This window comes from Pantherophis guttatus, chromosome 4 (genome assembly GCF_059756535.1).
Source record: "Pantherophis guttatus breed Tessera chromosome 4, ASM5975653v1, whole genome shotgun sequence".
Classification (NCBI taxonomy): domain Eukaryota; kingdom Metazoa; phylum Chordata; class Lepidosauria; order Squamata; family Colubridae; genus Pantherophis; species Pantherophis guttatus.
The window spans coordinates 12,102,340-12,123,722 of NC_142066.1; the positions used below are offsets into that span (position 1 = coordinate 12,102,340).

Below are 21,383 nucleotides of genomic sequence, written 5' to 3' on the forward strand. Positions count from 1 at the left end.
AACAACAACAACAACAACAACAACAACCAGGGTTAAAAGAGTTGGAGATATTAGATATTCCTGAGACCGGTAACTTTTCTTCCAATCATTCTGCGTACAGAATCTTTTACTTCATTGTTCCTAATGGTGTAGATGAAAGGATTGAGCACGGGGGTGATAAAAGTATAGAGTATGGAGACATACTTTGTCATACTAAAGGAAGAGTTCTTGATAGTCGGTCTTAAGTAGACAAAAAAGACCGACCCGTACAAAAGACTGACCACAACCAGATGTGAAGCACAGGTGGAAAAGGCCTTCTGCTGTCTGGAGGTTGAAGGCATTCGAAGAATGGTGCAGACGATGAAGAAGTAAGAAATGAGGGTGAAAACCAGGGAGGACACAACCACAACCACCGCAACAAGGAAGCCGAGGGCCTCAATGAGACGTGTATCTCCTCCTGCAATCTTCAACACGGGCCCAGCATCGCAATAGAAATGATTGATAACGTTGGAAGTGCAAAAGGGTAGGTTTGCAGTCAGTACTTGCTGATAAAGGACGGAGGAAAGGCCTCCAAACCAGGCTCCCATTGCCAGTTTAAGGCAGACCCCTGAGGTCATGATAGTGGCATATCTGAAAGGATAGCAGATGGCTACGTATCTATCCAAGGATATCAAAGAGATGATAAAAAATTCCGTCACCCCAAACAGAAAATAGAAGCACAGTTGTATTATACAGCAAAAGAAACAGATGGAATTGTTTTCTGAGAGATAATTGACCAACATCTTGGGTATGAAGGTTGTGGTGTGTCCGATGTCTTTGAAAGAAAGGTTGCTAAGGAAGAAATACATGGGCTTCTGGAGATGGTGGTCCTTGATTACTATCATAATGATGAGTCCGTTTCCCATCAGACTCAGGATGTAGAGGAGAAAGATGCTGGCGTACATCACACTTTCCATTCCCCAAACACGTGGCAATCCAACCAGAATAAATTCAGTTATTCTTGTGCAGTTGGTCAAATTCATGTTCTTCTTCTGTTACAAAAAGAGAAAACATGGAATCTTCACTAAATCGAGTTTCAACTGCGTTTCTTAAGGACTGCTATTGTGATGCAAGAGGTGTGTGGAATTATAGTAGCTGAATAAGACATTCCCAAATACGTATTTGAATATCAGCTATGGTATCAGTTATGGAATTTCATTACTCATGAATCCACAATAAAATAACCACTAATTGGCCATTGATGCCATGTGTGAAATTTGGAGAACCAGAGGTCACTTGGAGTTTCTTGAAAATATAATCACATTTTTGGAAGATATAGATGACAGGCGAAATATTTTGATATACATTAGAATGTGATAGAAAATAATATTTAGAAGAATAGAATAGAATAGAATAGAATAGAATAGAATAGAATAGAATAGAATAGAATAGAATAGAATAGAATAGAATAGAATAGAATAGAATAGAATAGAATAGAATAGGAGTTGGAAGGGACCAACTCCCTGCTTAGGCAGGAAACCCTACACCACTTCAGACAAATAGTTATCCAACATCTTCTTAAAAACTTCCAGTGTTGGAGCATCCACAACTTCTGGAGGCAAGTTGATCCACTGATGTAATTGTTCTAACTGTCAAGAATTTTCTCCTTAGTTCTAAGTTGTTTCTCTTCTTGATTAGTTTCCACCCATTGTTTCTTGTCCTACCCTCAGGTCCTTTGGAGAATAGCTTGACTCCCTCTTCTTTGCGGCAACCCCTAAGATATTGGAACACTGCTATCATGTCTCCCCTAGTCCTTATTTTCATTAAACTAGACATACCCAATTCCTGCAACCATTCTTCATATGTTTTAGCCTCCAGTCCCCTAATTATCTTTGTTGCTCTTCTCTGCACTCTTTCTAGAGTCTCAACACTACATTGTGGCGACCAAAACTGGTTTCCAAGTGTGGCCTTACCAGAGCATTATAAAGTGGAATTAACACTTCCCGTGATCTTGATTCTATCCCTCTGTTTATGCAGCCTAAAACTGTGTTGGCTTTTTTGGCAGCTGCAGCACATTGCTGGCTCATATTTAAATGATTGTCCACTAGGACTCCAAGATCCCTCTCACAGTTACTACTATTGAGCAAGGTATCACCTATTTGTACCTCATGGTTGAACTGTGAAGTCCCTGCTTCACAGCCTGGAGATTTTCTTACAGATGCCTCATTACTGAATTAGGTAAGATCATCAGCTTTCTTCAAAAACATATGAAGAACAGTTGCAGGATTTGGGTTTGGATGGTCTAGAGAAAAGAAGAACTGGGTGGACATGACAGCAGTATTCAAGTATTTGAAAGGTTGCCACAAAGAAGAGGAGGTCAACTTATTTTTCAATTCAGAGAGCAGGACAAGAAACAGAGGGCAGGACAAGAAGCAATGGAGGGAAACTAATCAAGGAGAGAAGTAGCCTCGAATTAAGGAGAAACTTCCCAACAGTGAGAAGAATTAACCAGTGGAACAGTTTGCCTTCAGAAGTTGTGGATTCACCATGAGAGCAGGGGGTTGGATTAGAAAACCTTGAAGGTCTTTTCCAGCTCTACTCTGATTGATTGATCAGTGCATCAATGATGTTACCCAGTTTGGTAATTAAACATCTGCAAAAACACCTCCAAGCTCTGAGAGCATCAAGAAGCCCACAAATTAGAACTTGGAAACTAGAATTATGGGATCCCAAAATCCCATACTTCTCTGCAACAACTTTCTCTATGTTATTTATTATCTAGGAAAGACTGAAAAACACTGAAAAACCAAATATAGGATGTGATAGAAATATCAAATAGATAAAGGACTCTAGAAATACAATAGCCATCATGTTTCTCTCTCTGTGGAAGTGGATTTGAATATAGGCTAGCAAATCGTGGTCATTTTTGCAGTGAAATTCTATTCCATATGCTCGTTCTAAAAAAGATGGACTTAACAGAGTCTTCCTTCAATAGAATCAAGATTGTTTCTGTGGTGAATAGTATAGTTGACCCGATACTTAATCTTTACTTACTTAATTATTACTTATTTACTTAATTATTACTTAATTAGTATTACTTAATACTTACACCATTAGGAACAATGAAGTGAAGGAAGCAGTTTGGAAAGCATTAAGAAAAAAAGTCTCCAGCTTTTCCTAAAATCTAAGTACTAGACAGAAGTAAAATGAACATTTTTTGGTATATTTCAGTTGTGGGTTTCAGATAGAAAGTCCATACAAAGAGTGGTAAGGGCAGCTGAGAAGATATTAGGAAGCTCGCTTCCTGTTAATCAGGATACTGCTTATAAGCACTATGTGCTTAGAGCTCAAAGCATTTTTAGAGACCCAATACACCCACTTTAGGATCTGTTTCTGTTGCTCACCTCTGGGAGGTTTCAAAGTATTTTTAGCAGGACTACCAAATTCTGTAACAGCTTTGCTTCTTATGCCATCCGTCTGGTAAACTCGCAAGATTTGTTTTTCTCTCCATGTACATGTATAGAGGAATTATTGAGTCTCTCATCTGCACCTCTATAACCGTCTGGCTTGATTCTGCAACCCAACAAGACAGACACAGACTTCAGAGGATAATTAGAACTGCAGAAAAAAACAATTGCTACCAACCTGCCTTCCATGGAGAACCTGTGTACTGCACAAGTCAAAAAGAGAGCTGTGAAAATATTTACAGACCCCTCACATAAACTGGACATAAACTGTTTCAACTCCTACCCTCAAAATGATGCTATAGAGCACTGCACACAAGAACATTTTTTCCCCGAACGCATCACTCTGCTAAACAAATAATTCCCTCAACACTGTCAAACTATTTACTAAATCTGCACTACTATTAATCTTCTCATCGTTCCCACCACCCATCTCCTTCCACTTATGACTGTATGACTGTAACTTTGTTGCTTGTATCCTTACAATTTATATTGATTGCTTCCTAATACGATTTGATTGCTTATTTGTACCCTATGACTATCATTAAGTCATTATGGAGTCTTGGTAGTACAGTGGTCTAAAGCACCCTGTTATTAAGACCAGCTGCCTGCAATTACTGCAGGTTCGAATCTCGCCAGGTTCAAGGTTGACTCAGCCTTCCATCCTTTCAAAGGTAGGTGAAATGAGGACCCAGATTGTGGGGGCAATAAGCTGACTTTGTATAAATATACAAAAAGGATGAAGGCTATTGCTTAGCGCATTGTAAACTGCTCTGAGTCTCTGGAGAAGGGCGGCATATAAATCAAATTTTTTTAAAAAAAGTGTTATACCTTATGATTCTTGACAAACGTATCTTTTCTTTTATGTACACTGAGAGCAGATGCACCAAAGACAAATTCCTTGTGTGTCCAATCACACTTGGCCAATAAAAAATTCTATTCTATTCTATTCTATTCTATTCTATTCTATTCTATTCTATTCTATTCTATTCTATTCTATTCTATTCTATTCTATTCATCCGAAGTAGTCTGTGTTTTTCTCTGTGTCATATAATATATGTGGGTATATGCATAATTATGTATGTATGTATGTATGTATGTATGTATGTATGTATGTATGTATTTATTTATTTATTTATTTATTTTGTCATGTTTATGTAGTGTATATTGGAGGAGGTGACCCTTTGAGGGCTGTATGCAACGAAATTTCATTTTAATGTATGCCGATCAGTGTGCAATCAAAGTGACAATAAAGTTATTCTATTATATTCTAAAGAGCTCTCTACACTTACCTTGCCTCGTTCTTCCTTCATTACCACCTTCCCTTTATCAAGTGCCTTTTGCTACATCTCAGCATCCATTCACCAAAACAATGTTCTGCAGAAACATAAAAATAAAAGATTCATCATATTGTGGGGATAGGGGAAATGGCAGACTTCATGAAAAATTAATTTCCTTAACGACATTTAAAGAATGTCCAGAAGATTGCATCATAGAAAGTTGATTTTCTTCTTCTTTATAGAATCTTACAATACAGTCTCTAAGGATATTTGCCTTTAATTTCCCATGAGCATTCAAACACTGTAGCTAGAATATACTTAAGGCTGATAACCTTTGGATAAAACCTCAAGTGCATCCCAAGTTAGGAAAAACAAAGTTGATCCAAGTAAAAATTTATTAGAGAAGTCATGTTGGCACATCCGGGGAAAACCCCGAATCTGAAACTTTGCAGTTTTCCCTTCCCACAGTAAAACTCACACCCTGCCCCATTTAGCAACATTCACATCACATGCCACAATTACCCTCTTTCTTCTCTTCCGCCAACCTTCAGTCACTCCCCTCTAGGTGCCAGCAGCTCGGTCTTCAGCTCATGTGGAAGAATGTTGTTATAACTAAACTCCCTTCTCTACCCTCCTGTTTCCACAGCTCACCCAGTGGTGGGATTCAACCGGTTCATACCAGTTTCGTTGAACTGGTTGTTAAATTGCTTGCTGGCCTCGCCCCTCCCTGCCCTCCCATTCCAGAAGTCCCCATGCACCCTGTTTTGGCTCCTAGGTAAGTGCAGGGAGGCCTACTAGGCCCAAAATGGGGTGCAGCCTCCCGCAGCCTGTTTTTGCTCCCAGGAGGCTGCAGGGAGCCTAGTAGGCCCAAAACGGTGCACAGGGAGAGAGTGCGCCCCCATGGCCCATTTTTGCTCCCAGGGGGGTGCAGGAGGCTGAGTGCTGCCTGTCACACCTCCTGGCCATGCCCAACATGGTCATGCCCACCCAGCCAGTCATTAGGGCAGAGGACCGGTTGTTAAATTATTTGAATCCCACCACTGAGCTCGCCCATCCCCCGTTGTGACAGCCTTGTGAAATCCGTGCAAGGATGGATCCAAGGCTGACACATATATTATTACACTATGGATGGTACTACTAGAAGTATTGAAGAATGATACTGAAGAACGAGCGACTTCTTTCTTGGTTTGATAGAATTTTATTTTGACTGTTCTCGAGGACTTGAAGAGAATATACCCAGAACATTGTGCTGAATCCATACACTCTAATGTCTTCATGCAGTCCAGATGGAGAGCATGATTGATAGTATTAAAAGATGCTAGGAGATGAAGGAGAACCAGGATGGTGGCACCATGCTTTCAAACTGCAGAAGCTGGGACAAGTAACGGGAGCTCACCCCATTATGCAGCACTAGGGATTTGAACTGCTGACCTTTCGATTGACACGCTCAGCATCTTAGCCACTGAGCCACCATGTCCCTCTTCTCTAGATTAGCCAAACCCAAATCCTGCAACCATTCTTCATTTTAGTCTCTAGGCCTTTAAACCTCTTGGTTGCTCTTCTTTGCATTTTTTCTATTTTTTCCTGTTTATCTGTTTTACTAATTCTGGAGAAATATATAATTCTCAAAGCTACTATTCAACAATACGTCAATTTGGGGAAATGATTTAGAAAATGAGTAAAGTTATGCATTGAGCAAAATTGAGTCTATTTATTTATTTATTTATTTATTTATTTATTTATTTATTTATTTATTTATTTATTTATTTATTTATTTATTTATTTATTTATTTATTTATTTATTTGGTTTCTAAAATTGCCCAACTCAGTAATAACTCTAGGTGGTATATAACATTGAAAACTCTTTAAACAAAATAGTTTAATTGTTCACCAGGCCCAAACATGGAAATACAATCCCATTTAGGACTAACACAATATATGGTGAAATATCGCAGGCAATGGGTTTAATGCAGGGGTGCCAAACTTGAGGCCCATGGGCCGGATGTGCCACACCCACCACAGCTCCACGAAGGGAGAAAAACAAATTAGCCTTACATTTTATTTTCAAGAAACCTGTTTGAAAATGGAATGACTTCCATAAAGAATTAGCAGAGTTAGATAAATTCTTTTTTTTTTATTGCAAAAGTTTTACAATTACATTTTCACCCCTTTTTTCACCCCCCCACCTCCCTCCCCAAACTTCCCGTCCTCCCTAACCCTCCCTAACCCTCCCCCCCAGACTTCCCTATTATGTACTCATAACTAATAATACTGATATATATACCTGAACCCATCCCTCCCCCTATATAATTTTCCCTCTTTATCTCTTTACATTAAAATATTTCTAATACATTGTTTTCAAATAAAAGCTATTTGGTACTTTCTAGTTTGGTATTTTTTCTGAACATATTCTATCCACCTTTTCCATTCCCATTCATAAGTCTCTTGTGAACAATCTTTTAAATATGCTGAAATCTTCGCCATCTCTGCAAAACTGGCCATCTTCAAAGTCCATTCCTCGATAGTAGGCAAAGCTTCATTCTTCCAATATTTACCTATCAACAATCTTGCTGCTGTTATCATATACAATATTAATTTTATTTCACCCCGTGTAAAACCCTTAACTATACCCAATAAAAACAATTGTGGAGAAAATTGAATTTTTTTCTTCAAAACATTCTGCATGACCCACCATATTTTTATCCAAAAAGCCTTAACTTTCCTACAGGTCCACCAAACATGATAATACGTAGCATCCAAACATTCGCATCTCCAACATTTTGGCTGAACATTAGGGTACATACATGACAACTTTTTAGGATCTAAATGCCATCTATAAAACATTTTATAAAAATTTTCCCTCAAATTCTGCGACTGTGTAAATTTAACATTCTGAACCCAAATTTTTTCCCATGTTTCCAACATCACTGGTTCTTCAAAATTTTGTGCCCACTTAATCATACAATCTTTAACTAATTCCGTTTCTGAATCCCTTTCTAGCAAAACATTATAAAGCCTTTTAGAGTTAGATAAATTCTTAACAGGAACAGAAGAAAGGTTAATAAAGAAACTGTATACTTACTTACTGGGTATAAAGTTGGAAGAGGAACAAGTAAAAAAGACAACAATAGCATGGGTGAAAAACTTTGGTTATATGATAGAACTAGATAAATGGAAGAAATTGTGAGACAGGAATGATAAATTAACAATATCAACTGCATATAAAGAGAATTTGTATAAGATGTTTTACAGATGGCATCTCACACCGGCGAGATGTTTAAAGATAAATATTGGAAATGCCACCAACTACCTGGATCTTACTCTCATATGTGGTGGACATGTGGAGAAGGAAAGAAGTTTTGAACAAAAAATAAGATATGGTTGGAAGAGATGATACAACAATGTATTGAGTTGAAACCAGTAATATTTCTGCTAGGCATTTTACCTGAAATTTAAAATAAAGTGAATGTATATTTAATTATTCATGTATTAACTGCAGCTAGAATTGTATTTGCACAATATTGGAAAAGTGAAGAGATTCCCATTGATGAGAAGGTGATTAGGAAAATATTAGAATGTGCAGAAATGAACAGATTAACATTAGTGATTAAGGAGAAAGAACAAAATGAATATTATATGATATGGAATATTATATTCCATTGAATATTATATTCATGTATACTGCATGAGTCAAAAAGAGAACTAAAAATATTTACAGACCCCTCGCATCCTGGACATAAACTGTTTCAACTCCTACCCTCAAAACGATTCTATAGAGCACTGCACACCAGAACAACTAGACACAATAACAGTTTTTTTCTGAACACCATCACTCTGCTAAACAAATAATTCCCTCAACACTGTCAGCCTAGTTACTAAGTCTACACTACTATTAATCTTCTCATCGTTCCCACCACCCATCTCCTTCCACTTATGACTGTATGAATGTAGCCTTGTTGCTGGTATTCTTAAGATTTATATTGACTGTTTCCTAATATGATTTGATTGCTTATTTGTTCCGTATGACTATTATTAAGTGTTGTACCTTATGATTCTTGAAGAATGTATCTTTTCTTTTATGTATACCGAGAGCATATGCACCAAGACAAATTCCTTGTGTGACCAATCACACTTGGCCAATAAAGAATTCTATTCTATTCTATTCTATTCTATTCTATTCTATTCTATTCTATTCTATTCTATTCTATTCTATTCTAGGTATTTTATCAATGGTTGGAGAATAAAAAAGGCGTTTGGAAATGAAGAAGGCTAAAGAACAAATAGAAAATACATTCAGATAGAGATATAAATAAGATGAAAATTGTTAGTACATGTATGATGAGAATAGTGATGTTTAAGATTAATATGGTATTATCACTAGAAGATATTAAGAAGAAAATGGAGAGCTTTACAATGTTTAATTGTTTAATATATTATAACATTAAGTTTAGACAAATAATGTTATTGTGAATGTGAATGATGTTGCAAATGGTTAATGACGTTGCACAGAGATTTTGTACCCAGACGACGCACTGCATAAGGAAAGATGGAACGTATGTTTGTAATTGAAAAATAAAAAATATTGTTTATATAGAAAATGGAATAACTTGGGTTGGAGATACTTAAAGGCTTCAGGGAAGTGAATTTTTCCTTCCTAGCATTCTGCGTACAGAATCCTTCACTTCGTTGTTCCTGATAGTATAGATGAAAGGATTGAGCACGGGGGTGATCATAGTGTACAATATGGAGACAGACTTCATCGTACTGAAGGAAGAGTTTTTGACTGTAGGTCTTAAGTAGACAAAAAAGACTGAGCCATACAGAATGCTGACCACAACCAGATGGGAAGCACATGTCGAAAAGGCCTTCTGCTGTCTGGTGGTTGAAGGCATTCGAAGAATGGTGCAGAGGATGAAGAGGTAAGAAATGAGGGTGAAAAGCAGAGAGGACATAATCAAGACCACAACCAGAAGGAAGCCAAGGACTTCAATAAGACGTGAATCTCCTCCTGCAATCTGCAACACGGGTCCAACATCACAAAAGTAATGATTGATAACGTTGGAAGAGCAATAGGGCAAGTTTGCAATCATGACCACCTGGCAAACTATGGAGAAAAATCCTCCAAACCAGGCTGATATTGACAGCTTCAGGCAGATCCTTGAAGTCATGATAGTGGGGTGTCTCAAAGGATGGCAAATGGCCAAATATCTATCCAACGATATCAAAGTGATGATGAAAAATTCAGTGACTCCAAAAAGGAAGTAGAAGAATAATTGTATTAAACAGCAATAGAAACAGATGGAATTGCTAAAAGAGACATAATTGAGCAACAGCTTGGGCATAAAGGTTGTGGTGTGTCCGATATCCTTGAAAGAAAGGTTGCTAAGGAAGAAATACATGGGTTTCTGGAGATGACGGTCCCTGATTACCATCGTAATGATGAGCCCATTGCCCATCACACACAGGAGGTAGAGCAGAAAGACGCTGGCGTACATCACCCTCTCCGTTCCTACAACACGTGGCAACCCAACAAGAATAAATTCAGTTGTTCTTCTGCAATTGGTCAAATTCATCTTCTTCTTCTACAAAAAGAGAAAATATGGAATCTTCACTGTCTCAAGATTTAGCCAAATTTGTAAAATCCTCTTTCAGAAACTAGTATTACGAGTTTGACATGGAGAAGACAACAGTGAATATACACATCACAGCAACAAAGGTTATGTGTAGCTATAGTAGCTGAAATTAAATACACATATTTCATTATCAGATATGATGACTGAAGGCCCATAACTGGAACCGCAAAACACCTGAGGCCACAACCAAAAAAACAATATTTGAAATTAGTGTCATGTGTGAAATTTGTCACTGTTGGAAATTTGTCATTTGGGGAATCTTAAAAATATAATGACATCTTTGGTAGATATGGCCTACAGTTGAAATATTTTGATGTACAGTAATTTAGAACTTGAGAAGTTCAACATGGAGAAGACAACAGTGAATTTACACATCGAAGTATCAAAGGTTATGTGTAGCTATAGTAGCTGAAATTAAATAGACATATTTCATTATCAGATATGATGACTGAAGGCCCATAACTAAAATCCCAAAACACGTGAAGCCACAATCAAAGAAACACTATTTGAAATTCGTGCCCTGTGTGAAATTTGTCACTCTTGGAAATTTCATTTGGGGAATCTTAAAAATATAATGACATCTTTGCAAGATATAGCCTACAGTTGAAATATTTTGATATAAATTAGAACTTCAGAACTTGAGAATTCTGGATTAACAGAGTTCCATACACCCATGCAGGAATCTTCTTTACATTGTTAATTATCTAAAGGAAAGAGGAGTAAAATACTGAAAAACAAAACATGGGATGTAATAGAAATATGAAAGTAAATAAAGGGCTATAGAAATATAAAAGCTAAGATGTTTCTCTCTGTGCATGGGAGTAGATGTGTATATATGCTAGGAAGTCCTAGTTATTTTTATAGTACATTCTGTCCCATGTCCTGGTTTTATAGATCATGGACCTTAAAATCTCTCCATGCTTACCTTGACTTGTTCTTACTTCATTACCTGCCTTGTCTTCTCCAAGCGTAAGACCCTTCACCCCATCATTCCATCCACTTATGAAGACAATGTTTTCAAGAACCTTAGAAAATGATGCATCAGGTATTCAGGGGGAAATGGTAGACTTCTTAAGAAATATTTTCATTAACATTTAAAGAGCATCTAGCAGATTGCATCATAGAAGGTTTATTGGCTTCTCCTCTACGGAAGCTTGGAAAACAGTCTCTATGGATATTTGCCTTTAATTTCCCGTGAGTATCCATGCAGTGTATCTAGAATATATTCAGGGCTGATATGCTTTAGATCAAATCTAATCTGTGGGCTGCCATTGGGGGGGTGGGGGGAGGGCAAGCTATTTCCCAAAGGACCTGAAGGCCAGACAAGGAATAATGAGTGGAAACTGAACAAGAAGAGATTCAACCTGGAAATAAGGTGAATTTTTTTGACAATGAGAACTGTCAAATCAACCAATGGAACAGAAGTTGCCTTCAGAGGTTGCGGGACTTTCAGCACTGGAAGCTTTCAAGAAGAGACTGGACTTCCATCTGTCAGAAATGGTGTAGGACAGGGTGGGCTTCAAAATTTTTAGCAAGGGGTTCTCTCCCCAGTTTCTGGGTGGGGGTGGGGGTGGTGGGCATGGCCTAATCGGCCTCTTGCACCATGGGGGCGGGATTTTTACCCTCCCTGGGCTCCGGAGGCTTTCCTCAAGCAACTGAGATGGCGAAAATGGCCTCACCAGGCTCCGGAGGCCCTCTGGAGGCCAGAAATGGGCCCATTTCTGTACTTCCTGGACTTCTGGTAGGCCCATTTTTTGCCCTCCCTGAGCTTCCATGCGCACCCTGCACTTAACTGCTTCCAATGGGTGGGATAGGTGGAATTTTTGGGTTCTGCAAACTGCACAGAATCTTCTCCCAAACCCCTGTGAACCCCCAGCAGCCCACCCCTGGTGTAGGGTCTCCTGATTGGGTGGGGTGTTGGACTAGATGACCTACAAGGTCCCTGTCAGCCTCCACTCTTTCAATGCTTGCTTGTCAGCTGCCATGGTAATGGGGGGAAGAGGAGTTTGTGAGTTGCTAGATGGGGAAGCGTGCTGGAGGATGAGAGGAAGGGGAAACGAAAGTGAAATTTAGCTGCAGTCCTGTGCCTTTGAAGCGGCTACCTAAACAACAGTCCTGACATTCCAGATTGATGACACTGCCAGACGTTTGACTCCACCTGAGCTCTGGAGGACCTTTGGATTGAATGATTTACGCTGGACAGTTGGGAGGGGAGGGTTTCTATATGTGATTTTCATGCCTATTCCTTCAGATCTTGCTTTTCTTTGGCTGCATTCAGTTCAATTTTAATAGAAGTACCTTTACTCCATGAAAATGGTGTTGGGGTCATTCTTTCCTGAAATCTGAAAGGAGGCACGCCTGACAGTCCCTTCCAACTCGGTTAATCTGTCATCTGTTTAAATGACAAATGGCACCCCCAAAATAGGAGGTTCTCTGGAGGCATACCAACAAGGATAAACTTTTAAGCATTTTTTAATAAATGGTCTAATCCTCTTGTTCAACTGCAAAAAGTAAAAGCATAAAACCTTCATTGAGGCAATGCTTTATCTTGTACAGAAGAATGAAACAGTCTCTCAATTTCCATTAGTATCCATAGATTATGGCTAGATTAGATTATTTAGATCAGCATGACTGATATCCAGTTCTCTTGGGACTAACTTCCAAGAATAGAGTTTATTGTATTACTAAGTCTTTTTAGATTCTTTGAAGATTCAATAAAAGAGGGAAAGAACAAACTGGAGATGATGTCCAATAATGACTTCCTTCCACTTTCTCCTTTTTCCCCATTCACTTCTCCATGGAATTCAAGGTTAAGATTTTAATTGTAGTATCCTGACGTTTTGCAGATTTCAAATCCTCTTCAGGTGTGGTGGCAAGATCATTTAGGGAATTAGACCTTTTATACTTTTGTGATGTGTTTTTCAGACTTGGCCATTATAATATATGTGGGCTTTAAGTCCCAGAATTCACCTGACAGCATATCTGGTTGTAACCATCATTATCATCGTTTAATAACCCCATAATCCCTTGCGGGGTGGAGTCTGGGCAACTGAATGGAGCTAACAGAGTGTTTACTGGCCGGATGCCTTCCTTTTGTCAATGCGGAGTTTTGTTCAGCAGATATATTCTCATAGTGCCTAGAGAGAGAAATATCTGACTCTACCTAGGTTCGAACTCACAGCATCCTGATTGTGAGGTGAGAGCTCCACCTCTAGGCCACCGCACCACTCCTAAATGGTTGTAATTATGAGGCTGCTAAAATCATGCCCTTTGTATAGGGATATTATCATCATGTTAGGTTCAGCTTGTAGCTTACTCCTAACTTGTTGGTCAGGCAATATATCTGTTTCTTTAAGAAACAACTGAGCCACGTAATCAGGGTTTGCTGAACCCTGTAATTAGGCTACAGTGCATAAATAAGCAGCGCAGAGAAGCGTTCGTTGTTCCTGATTGTTCCTGTTGCTTCCTGTGTCTTTCTGCTGATTGGTGTTAGACTGAATTGTTATATGGTACTGTATACCAAGAGTTACTAAAGTCTGTTTGCTTTGGTAAGGGAAGATACTTACTGGATTGATCTTACTGTTTATGACCTTGGACTGTTTTACTTACACCGAGACTGCTTATTATCTTGTGTATAAAGTATTTTTCTCACACGAGCTGAACGTTTATCTCCTTCCCTGTGTGTTTCTGCTCTGCTCGTTGCACAAGCAACAAATACTTTTTACACACACCCTAACATTGGTTATGGGCCCAGAACGTTCCAGGGCTCTTTAATTTGTTTTTGCGGAAGTGAGAAGTGCAGGCAGTGGGTGTAGTAGTCAAGATGATGGCTTTTGAGCAAGGTACAAGTTATTCCACCATAACCCGGTTGGATGGTACAAACTATGTTACCTGGTCCACAAAATGCTGTCTACTTTTGCGAAAAGAAGGACTGTGGGACGTGGTTAATAATCCACCGGACATAGCTGCATTGAATGCTGCTGACGAAGAAGATGCCAAAAAGATAGCGAAGTTTCACAGGGACAACGAGCGTGCTTTATGCATCATTGGCCTGACACTGGGAGACCAGCAACTTGTCCATTTCCAGGGCGAAGAGTCTGCTGCGAGGTGCTGGACAAAGCTAAAGAAGCTCTACGTTCGTGACTCTGTGGGTGTCCATATCTACCTGACACGGAAATTATTTCACTTACATCTTCAGAAAGGAGGAGACATGATGGCTCACCTGGACTCCATGACAGGGCTTTTCCAGGAGCTCCATGAGAAAGACCTTGTGTTTACTGAACTGCAGCAAGTTTATATTATTCTTTCATCGTTGGATGACAGTTATGACTCTTTTGTTTCATCATTAGAAGTATTGTCTAGAGATGAACTAAGATTGGCCAGTATAACTGGTAGGTTACTGGATGAGGCCAAACGTAGGCAAGAACGAGACCAGTTAAGGATGCAACAGCAACCAAAAGTGGAAGCTGTATATGAGAATGTCGATATTGTTAAACGCTGTTATGCATGTGGGTCTAAGGGGCACATTGCAAAATATTGTAATAATAAGAAAGTGTCTGCTAGAAACTCTGCTAAACCCAGGAAAGGGTGTAATTTAGCAACCAGTTCATCTATTAATATAAGAGATGATTGGTGGGTGATTGATAGCGGTGCCTCTCAATCAATAACAAAAAACAGAAAACTGTTTCTAAACATGAAGAAAAGTACTAAAAAGGTCAAATTAGCTAATGGCTGGAATGTGACTGTAGCTGGGGAGGGACTTTTTCAATGTTCTATTAGTAAGCACCCTTTACCCATGCTTTATATCCCTAGTTTGAAATATAACCTTTTATCTGTAAAGTCATTACTACATTCTGGGTTTACAGTAACTTTTAAAAACAACAAATGTTTGCTGGAATGTGAAGGCACTGTAGTTACTGCAGAATTAGAAAACGACTTATTTGTCATTAGGGATAAGTCATTACTGTTAGTTCAGTCAAAAGCTAAATTTGGAAATGTAAAGCCGCATGATGAATGCATACATTTACTACATAGAAGGCTTGGTCATCTGAATTTCAGGTTGTTGCATTCGACTGTTAAGCAGTCTAAAGGCATTAAGTTAAGGGCTTGCAGCAAATACCTGAACTGTAATACTTGTAACCAGCATAAAAGTAAAGTTACACCTGCAATCCACTGCAATGGGTTTAAAACAACTAAACCTTTGGAGGTAGTCTTTTTAGACTTAATAGGGCCAAAGAAACCCAGTTTAGGGGGAGCATGCTATATTCTGAGTATAGTTGATCACTTTACCAGATATGGTTTTTGCTACCTTATGAAGTCCAAAAGTGATACGTTCCAATGTATCACAAACTGGCTTCGTTTTGTAGAAAGGAAGCAGAGGTTTAAGGTGAAATGCATTGTTACTGACAATGGAACTGAGTTTGCTAACCATCAGTTGGCTAAGTTTTTGAAGGATGCTGGGATACAGCATAAACGTTCTGCCCCTTTTCGGCCGGAACATAATGCATATATAGAATGAAGAGGCCAGACCCTACAAGCTATGACTAGGACTATGCTGGCTGATGCTTGTTTACCTAATAAATTGTGGGGAGAAGCAATACTATGTGCCAATCATATTTTAAATAATGTGGTGCACTCCTCTACAGGAAAAATACCTTTTACTTTATGGCACGGGAGGAAGCCTGATTTAAGTTAAATACATACTTTTGGTGCACCAGCCTGGGTGCATATACCGGTTAGTCAGAGAAGGAAGGACCAACAGAGAGCAAAGAAAATGATTTTTGTTGGCTATGAGGCTAACCATGGGTCCTATAGGTTCTGGGAAAAAGGAACAACAAAAGTTTTGTGTAGCGCTAGTGCTAAATTCCTAGAACATGAAGGCTGGGACAGGTTAGAAAAAGCAGACTATGGTTTTACAGGTGTGGATGTTAAGGTAGACCATATTCCTGATGATAGTTCATCTGAGATGGATGACAAACCATCTATTAAGGTTGAAGAACAGGAACAGGAATCAGGGTTAGGGGAGGATGAACCCAATATACCTGATGTTAGTCCTGTTATGCCTAGACGATCTTCCACGGACCGGCATCCACCAGATCGCTATAAAGCCACAGTAGTTTGCCAAGTAGATATCGAACCATCCAGTTATCATGATATAAAATTATATCCAGAAAAGAGGAAAAAGCCTGGCAAGAGGCAATGGATAGAGAAATTGATTCATTGAAGAGGCTTGGTGTCTATGAAGTTGTAAGAATACCACCAAATGAGAAACTTATAGGCTGTAGGTGGGTCTACAAGGTAAAGAAAAGTGTAGATGGGGTAGTAACCCATAAAGCTCGGCTTGTTGCACAAGGGTTCTCACAGACAGATAGAGACTATGATGAGGTTTTTGCTCCAAGTTTACGAGCGAGCACTTTGAGAATGATGCTGGTTTGGGCAGCTAGAAATAAATGCTCTATTACTCATATAGATGTCGAGACAGCTTACTTGAACGCTCCGTTGAGGCATACAATATATATGAAGAAACCTCCTGGTTATGATACACAGGATAGCACTGAGTGTTGGAGGCTACAAAAAAGCTTATATGGTTTAAGGCAATCAGGTTACGAGTGGAACCAATGTATAGTGCAGGAATTACACAACATTGGGTTCTATGAGGGCGTAGCAGATAAATGTCTGTTTAAAAAAGAACAGGATGGATGTGTTTCATTCTTGTTACTCTTTACAGATGACATTGCCATAATTACCAGAACTGACGCTGAGGCCAGAGAGATTATCGGTCAGTTGCAAACAAAATTTAAACTTAGAAATCTAGGACATATACGGCATTATCTAGGGCTGGATATCCTGAAAACATCTAGAGGATTTAGAATTTCACAATCTAATAAAATCTGCAAATTGTTGACAAAATATGGGATGGAATTATGTAAACCTGCCAAGACTCCTATGACACAAGAATTCCAGCAGGATAGTTTGCAGAATCCACAGTTCAGTAAAGAACTGTATCAATCATTAATAGGCAGTTTGTCGTATTTGAGCAACTGGACACGGCCTGATATAGCTTTTAGTGTTAATCAACTAGCGCAATATAGTTCAGAGCCTATTGATAGGCATTGGCAAGCTGCAAAACGTATTCTTAGATATCTTAAAAGAACGTTACATTTTGCTATGTATTTAGAACCAAATGCCAATATGGTGTTAAAGGTGTTCTGATGCCAGTTTTGCCAGAAAATCTACGTCTGGAATAGCAATCATGTTGGATAACTGCCTGATTGGATGGAGATCAATTCGCCAGAAACACATCAGTTTGTCTACCATGGAAGCGGAGTTTTCTTGTCTATCACTTACATGTACTGAACTGATTTATTATAAACAGTTGATGGAAGATATTGGATTCAAAATGGACTATCGTATTACGGTTTATGAAGATAACCAGGCAGCCATTACAATGGCAACGAATCTTGCTGTAAAGACAAGGACTAAATACACTGATATATGTTATCTGAATGTTCGGCAATGTGTTAAGGATAACATGATTACATTGGAATATTGCGCATCAGAGGACAATATTGCCGATAATTTTACCAAAGCGCAAGGTGCCATTAAACACACCAATTGTTGTGAAAGATTTGGATTAAGAATCTGACATGTAACTGATACCACTGTACAATGTATGATTTGGATGTGTAGTTTTGTTTCTGTATCTATTGTGTATATTGTCCTCCCCAATGGGGAGAATGTTAGGTTCAGCTTGTAGCTTACTCCTAACTTGTTGGTCAGGCAATATATCTGTTTCTTTAAGAAACAACTGAGCCACGTAATCAGGGTTTGCTGAACCCTGTAATTAGGCTACAGTGCATAAATAAGCAGCGCAGAGAAGCGTTCGTTGTTCCTGATTGTTCCTGTTGCTTCCTGCGTCTTTCTGCTGATTGGTATTAGACTGAATTGTTATATGGTACTGTATACCAAGAGTTACTAAAGTCTGTTTGCTTTGGTAAGGGAAGATACTTACTGGACTGATCTTACTGTTTATGACCTTGGACTGTTTTACTTACACCGAGACTGCTTATTATCTTGTATATAAAGTATTTTTCTCACACGAGCTGAACGTTTATCTCCTTCCCTGTGTGTTTCTGCTCTGCTCGTTGCACAAGCAACAAATACTTTTTACACACACCCTAACACATCAAGTGATGTTTAGTAAATAATTTTCTCCTATAATGTAGGTGATTGTGAAGTGTTTAGTGTTAACTTTCCACTCACACCTTTCCTTAATTCATCTGCATTGAAGGTTGAGTCTCTTCATGAGTGGTTGTAACCTTCAATGCAGATGAATTAAGGAACTACAGAATTTAAATATCTCTTTGGGATATTGAAGTTTGGATTCTTGTATCAAAGTCAATGGAGAGGGGGTGGAATACAATGACCCAAATCTTCCCTTCCAACTTCGGGATTTTATGATATCATTCTTTGTGGCGTTCATTATTTGAAACACTGTTCTCCAATCCAGAAAACAAGATATCAAATATGCACCAAAGGAGAAAATAAGAGAAACTGGGGGGGGGGGGGTCGGGGAATCCTCTTCACTATTAGCTATTACTATCCCACAAATTTCTGGATTCCATTTCTGTTTAAGAATACATAACTTTAGACAAATAATTTAGAAAAAGAGCATAATTGTGCAAAATGAGCAAACCGTTCAGGGTTTCAAGTAATTACTCCACAGAAAGCAGAACTCTGAGACAAACAAGTTCCTCAAAGAACAATTTTATTGAAGATATCATATTGGCACAAACTGGTGAAAGGCGACTCTGAAAGTTCCTGCGGTTTTCACCTGATTTAAAAGTGAGAGTTCCCCCTTTCCCCAAACAATCAGTCATGTTGTTCAATCAAGGTGCTGGCTGGTTGCTTGGTAACTGGACTTCTCTTCTCCCCAGCCACCTGTTGGAATGTCCTTGGTTCCTACATGAAACTATTTTGTTTTGGCTACAAAAACCCCATCTAACTATGTCCCCGCTCCCTATCCCTTCTTCGTACTATGGCAACCCTGCAGCCTTCAAAATGGGCCCAGTCAGGTTCGCTTCAGAGTTGACACAAAGCATATTATGGAGAAAAAGGGACTCAATATTTATTTACTTACATGTTTACTTGTTCAGTTTCTAAAGTTCCCTAACTTCAAAATATAGCATGGCTATAACTTGTTGCTGCATCCTTACGATGTACATTGATTGTTTCCTAATATGATTCAATTGCTTATTTGTACCTTATGACTATCATTAAGCATTGTCCTTTATGATTCTTGATGAATGTATCTTGTCTTTCTATGTACTCTGAGAGCTTATGCACCAAAGAATTCTATTCTATTCTAAAAATATAAGAATCTTGATTGATATTTCTGGCATGTCCCAACGTGAAAGAACATACCACTTGCAGGAGTCCTTCAAAAGATAAATAAGGTTTACATTTCATAAACAAGAAATTTGTTGGAAAATGGAATTGCTTCCCATTTCTTTTAACAAAGGGTTCGGGTTGGAGATAATTAAAGATTTCAGAGGCCTGGAAACTTCCTTCCTATCATTTTATGTACAGAATCTTTCACTTCGTTGTTCCTAATGGTGTAGATGAAAGGATTGAGCACGGGGATGATGAAAGTATAGAGTATGGAGACGTACTTTGTCATACTAAAGGAAGAGTTCTTGATAGTCGGTCTTAAGTAGACAAAAAAGACCGAGCCGAACAGAATGCTGACCACAACCAGATGTGAAGCACAGGTGGAAAAGGCCTTCTGCTGTCTGGAGGTTGAAGGCATTCGAAGAATGGTGCAGACGATGAAGAAGTAAGAAATGAGGGTGAAAACCAGGGAGGACACAACCACAACCACAGCAAAAATGAAGGTGAGGGCTTCAATCAGACGTGTATCTCCTCCTGCAATCTTTAGCACAGGTCCAACATCACAATAGAAATGATTGATAACGTTGGAAGTGCAGTAGGGCAAACTTGCAATCATGACTACCTGGAAGATTATGGAGAAAAATCCACCAAACCAGGCTGCTATTACCAATTTAAGGCAGACCCCCGAAGTCATAATAGTGGAGTGTCTCAAAGGATGGCAAATGGCTATGTATCTATCCAAGGAGATCAAAGTTATAATAAAAAATTCAGTGACTCCAAAAAGGAAGTAGAAGAATAATTGTATTAAACAGCAATAAAAACAGATGGAATTTTAGCAGAGAGATAATTAAGCAACAACTTGGGTATAAAGACTGTGGTGTATCCAATGTCTTTGATAGAAAGGTTGCTAAGGAAGAAATACATGGGTTTCTGGAGATGGCGGTCCGTGATTACTATCATAATGATGAGCCCATTGCCCATCAGACACAGGATGTAGAGTAGAAAGATGCTGGCATACATCACACTTTCCAGTCCCAAAACACTTGGCAATCCAACAAGAATAAATTGAGCTGCTTTTGTGCAATTGGTCAAGTTCATCTTCCCCCTTTTATTACAAAAAGAGAAAATGTAGAATCTTCATTCGATCAAGATTCCTGAAGACCTTTTTCAGAAAGAAACTATTGCAAGAGAGAAGACACAAGGCTTGGTTTTAAAATCAAAATAATGAATGTTATCTGTAGGTATAGTAGCTGAATAAGACATTCAATATACACATTTGATTTTTTCCCCCTTTTTAATGACCCTCTAATCTCTTGCATCATGGTGGAGTTAGGGCAACTGAACAGACCTTGAGCATTTACTGGCCAGATGCCCTTCCTGATGCCTATGCGGAGTTCGCAGCAGACAAGAACTCATTGTGTCTAGAGAGAGAAATATCTGCCACTATCTAAGATTGCACTCTCAATTGATTTCAAATTGACCATCAATCGAATGTCACAACTCATGAGACCAAAACATACTATTAGAAGAAAACATACTATTAGATCTATTAGAGCTTGGTGTCAAATATGGCCTAACACTTTTTAAAATGTTTTTAATTGTTTGTTATTGTTTTTAATCATGGGGCCAAATTTATATATATCTTTTTAATTGTATTT

The 21,383-nt window shown here is 38.7% G+C and overlaps 2 protein-coding genes and 1 pseudogene across 2 annotated transcripts; all 3 read right to left on the minus strand.

Moving 5' to 3' along the window:
• Positions 1–50: 50 nt before the first annotated feature.
• LOC148113728 (olfactory receptor 6X1-like) lies at positions 51–1,001 on the minus strand. Its single transcript, XM_087893330.1, has one exon. The coding sequence runs from the start codon at positions 999–1,001 to the stop codon at positions 51–53; it is 951 nt and encodes a 316-aa protein (XP_087749456.1).
• Positions 1,002–9,333: 8,332 nt separating this feature from the next.
• LOC117657759 (olfactory receptor 6X1-like) lies at positions 9,334–10,275 on the minus strand. The gene has a single exon (XM_087893331.1). The coding sequence runs from the start codon at positions 10,273–10,275 to the stop codon at positions 9,334–9,336; it is 942 nt and encodes a 313-aa protein (XP_087749457.1).
• A 9,607-nt stretch (positions 10,276–19,882) lies between these two features.
• Positions 19,883–20,823, minus strand: LOC148113729 (olfactory receptor 6X1-like; annotated as a pseudogene).
• Between the last annotated feature and the right edge of the window lie 560 nt (positions 20,824–21,383).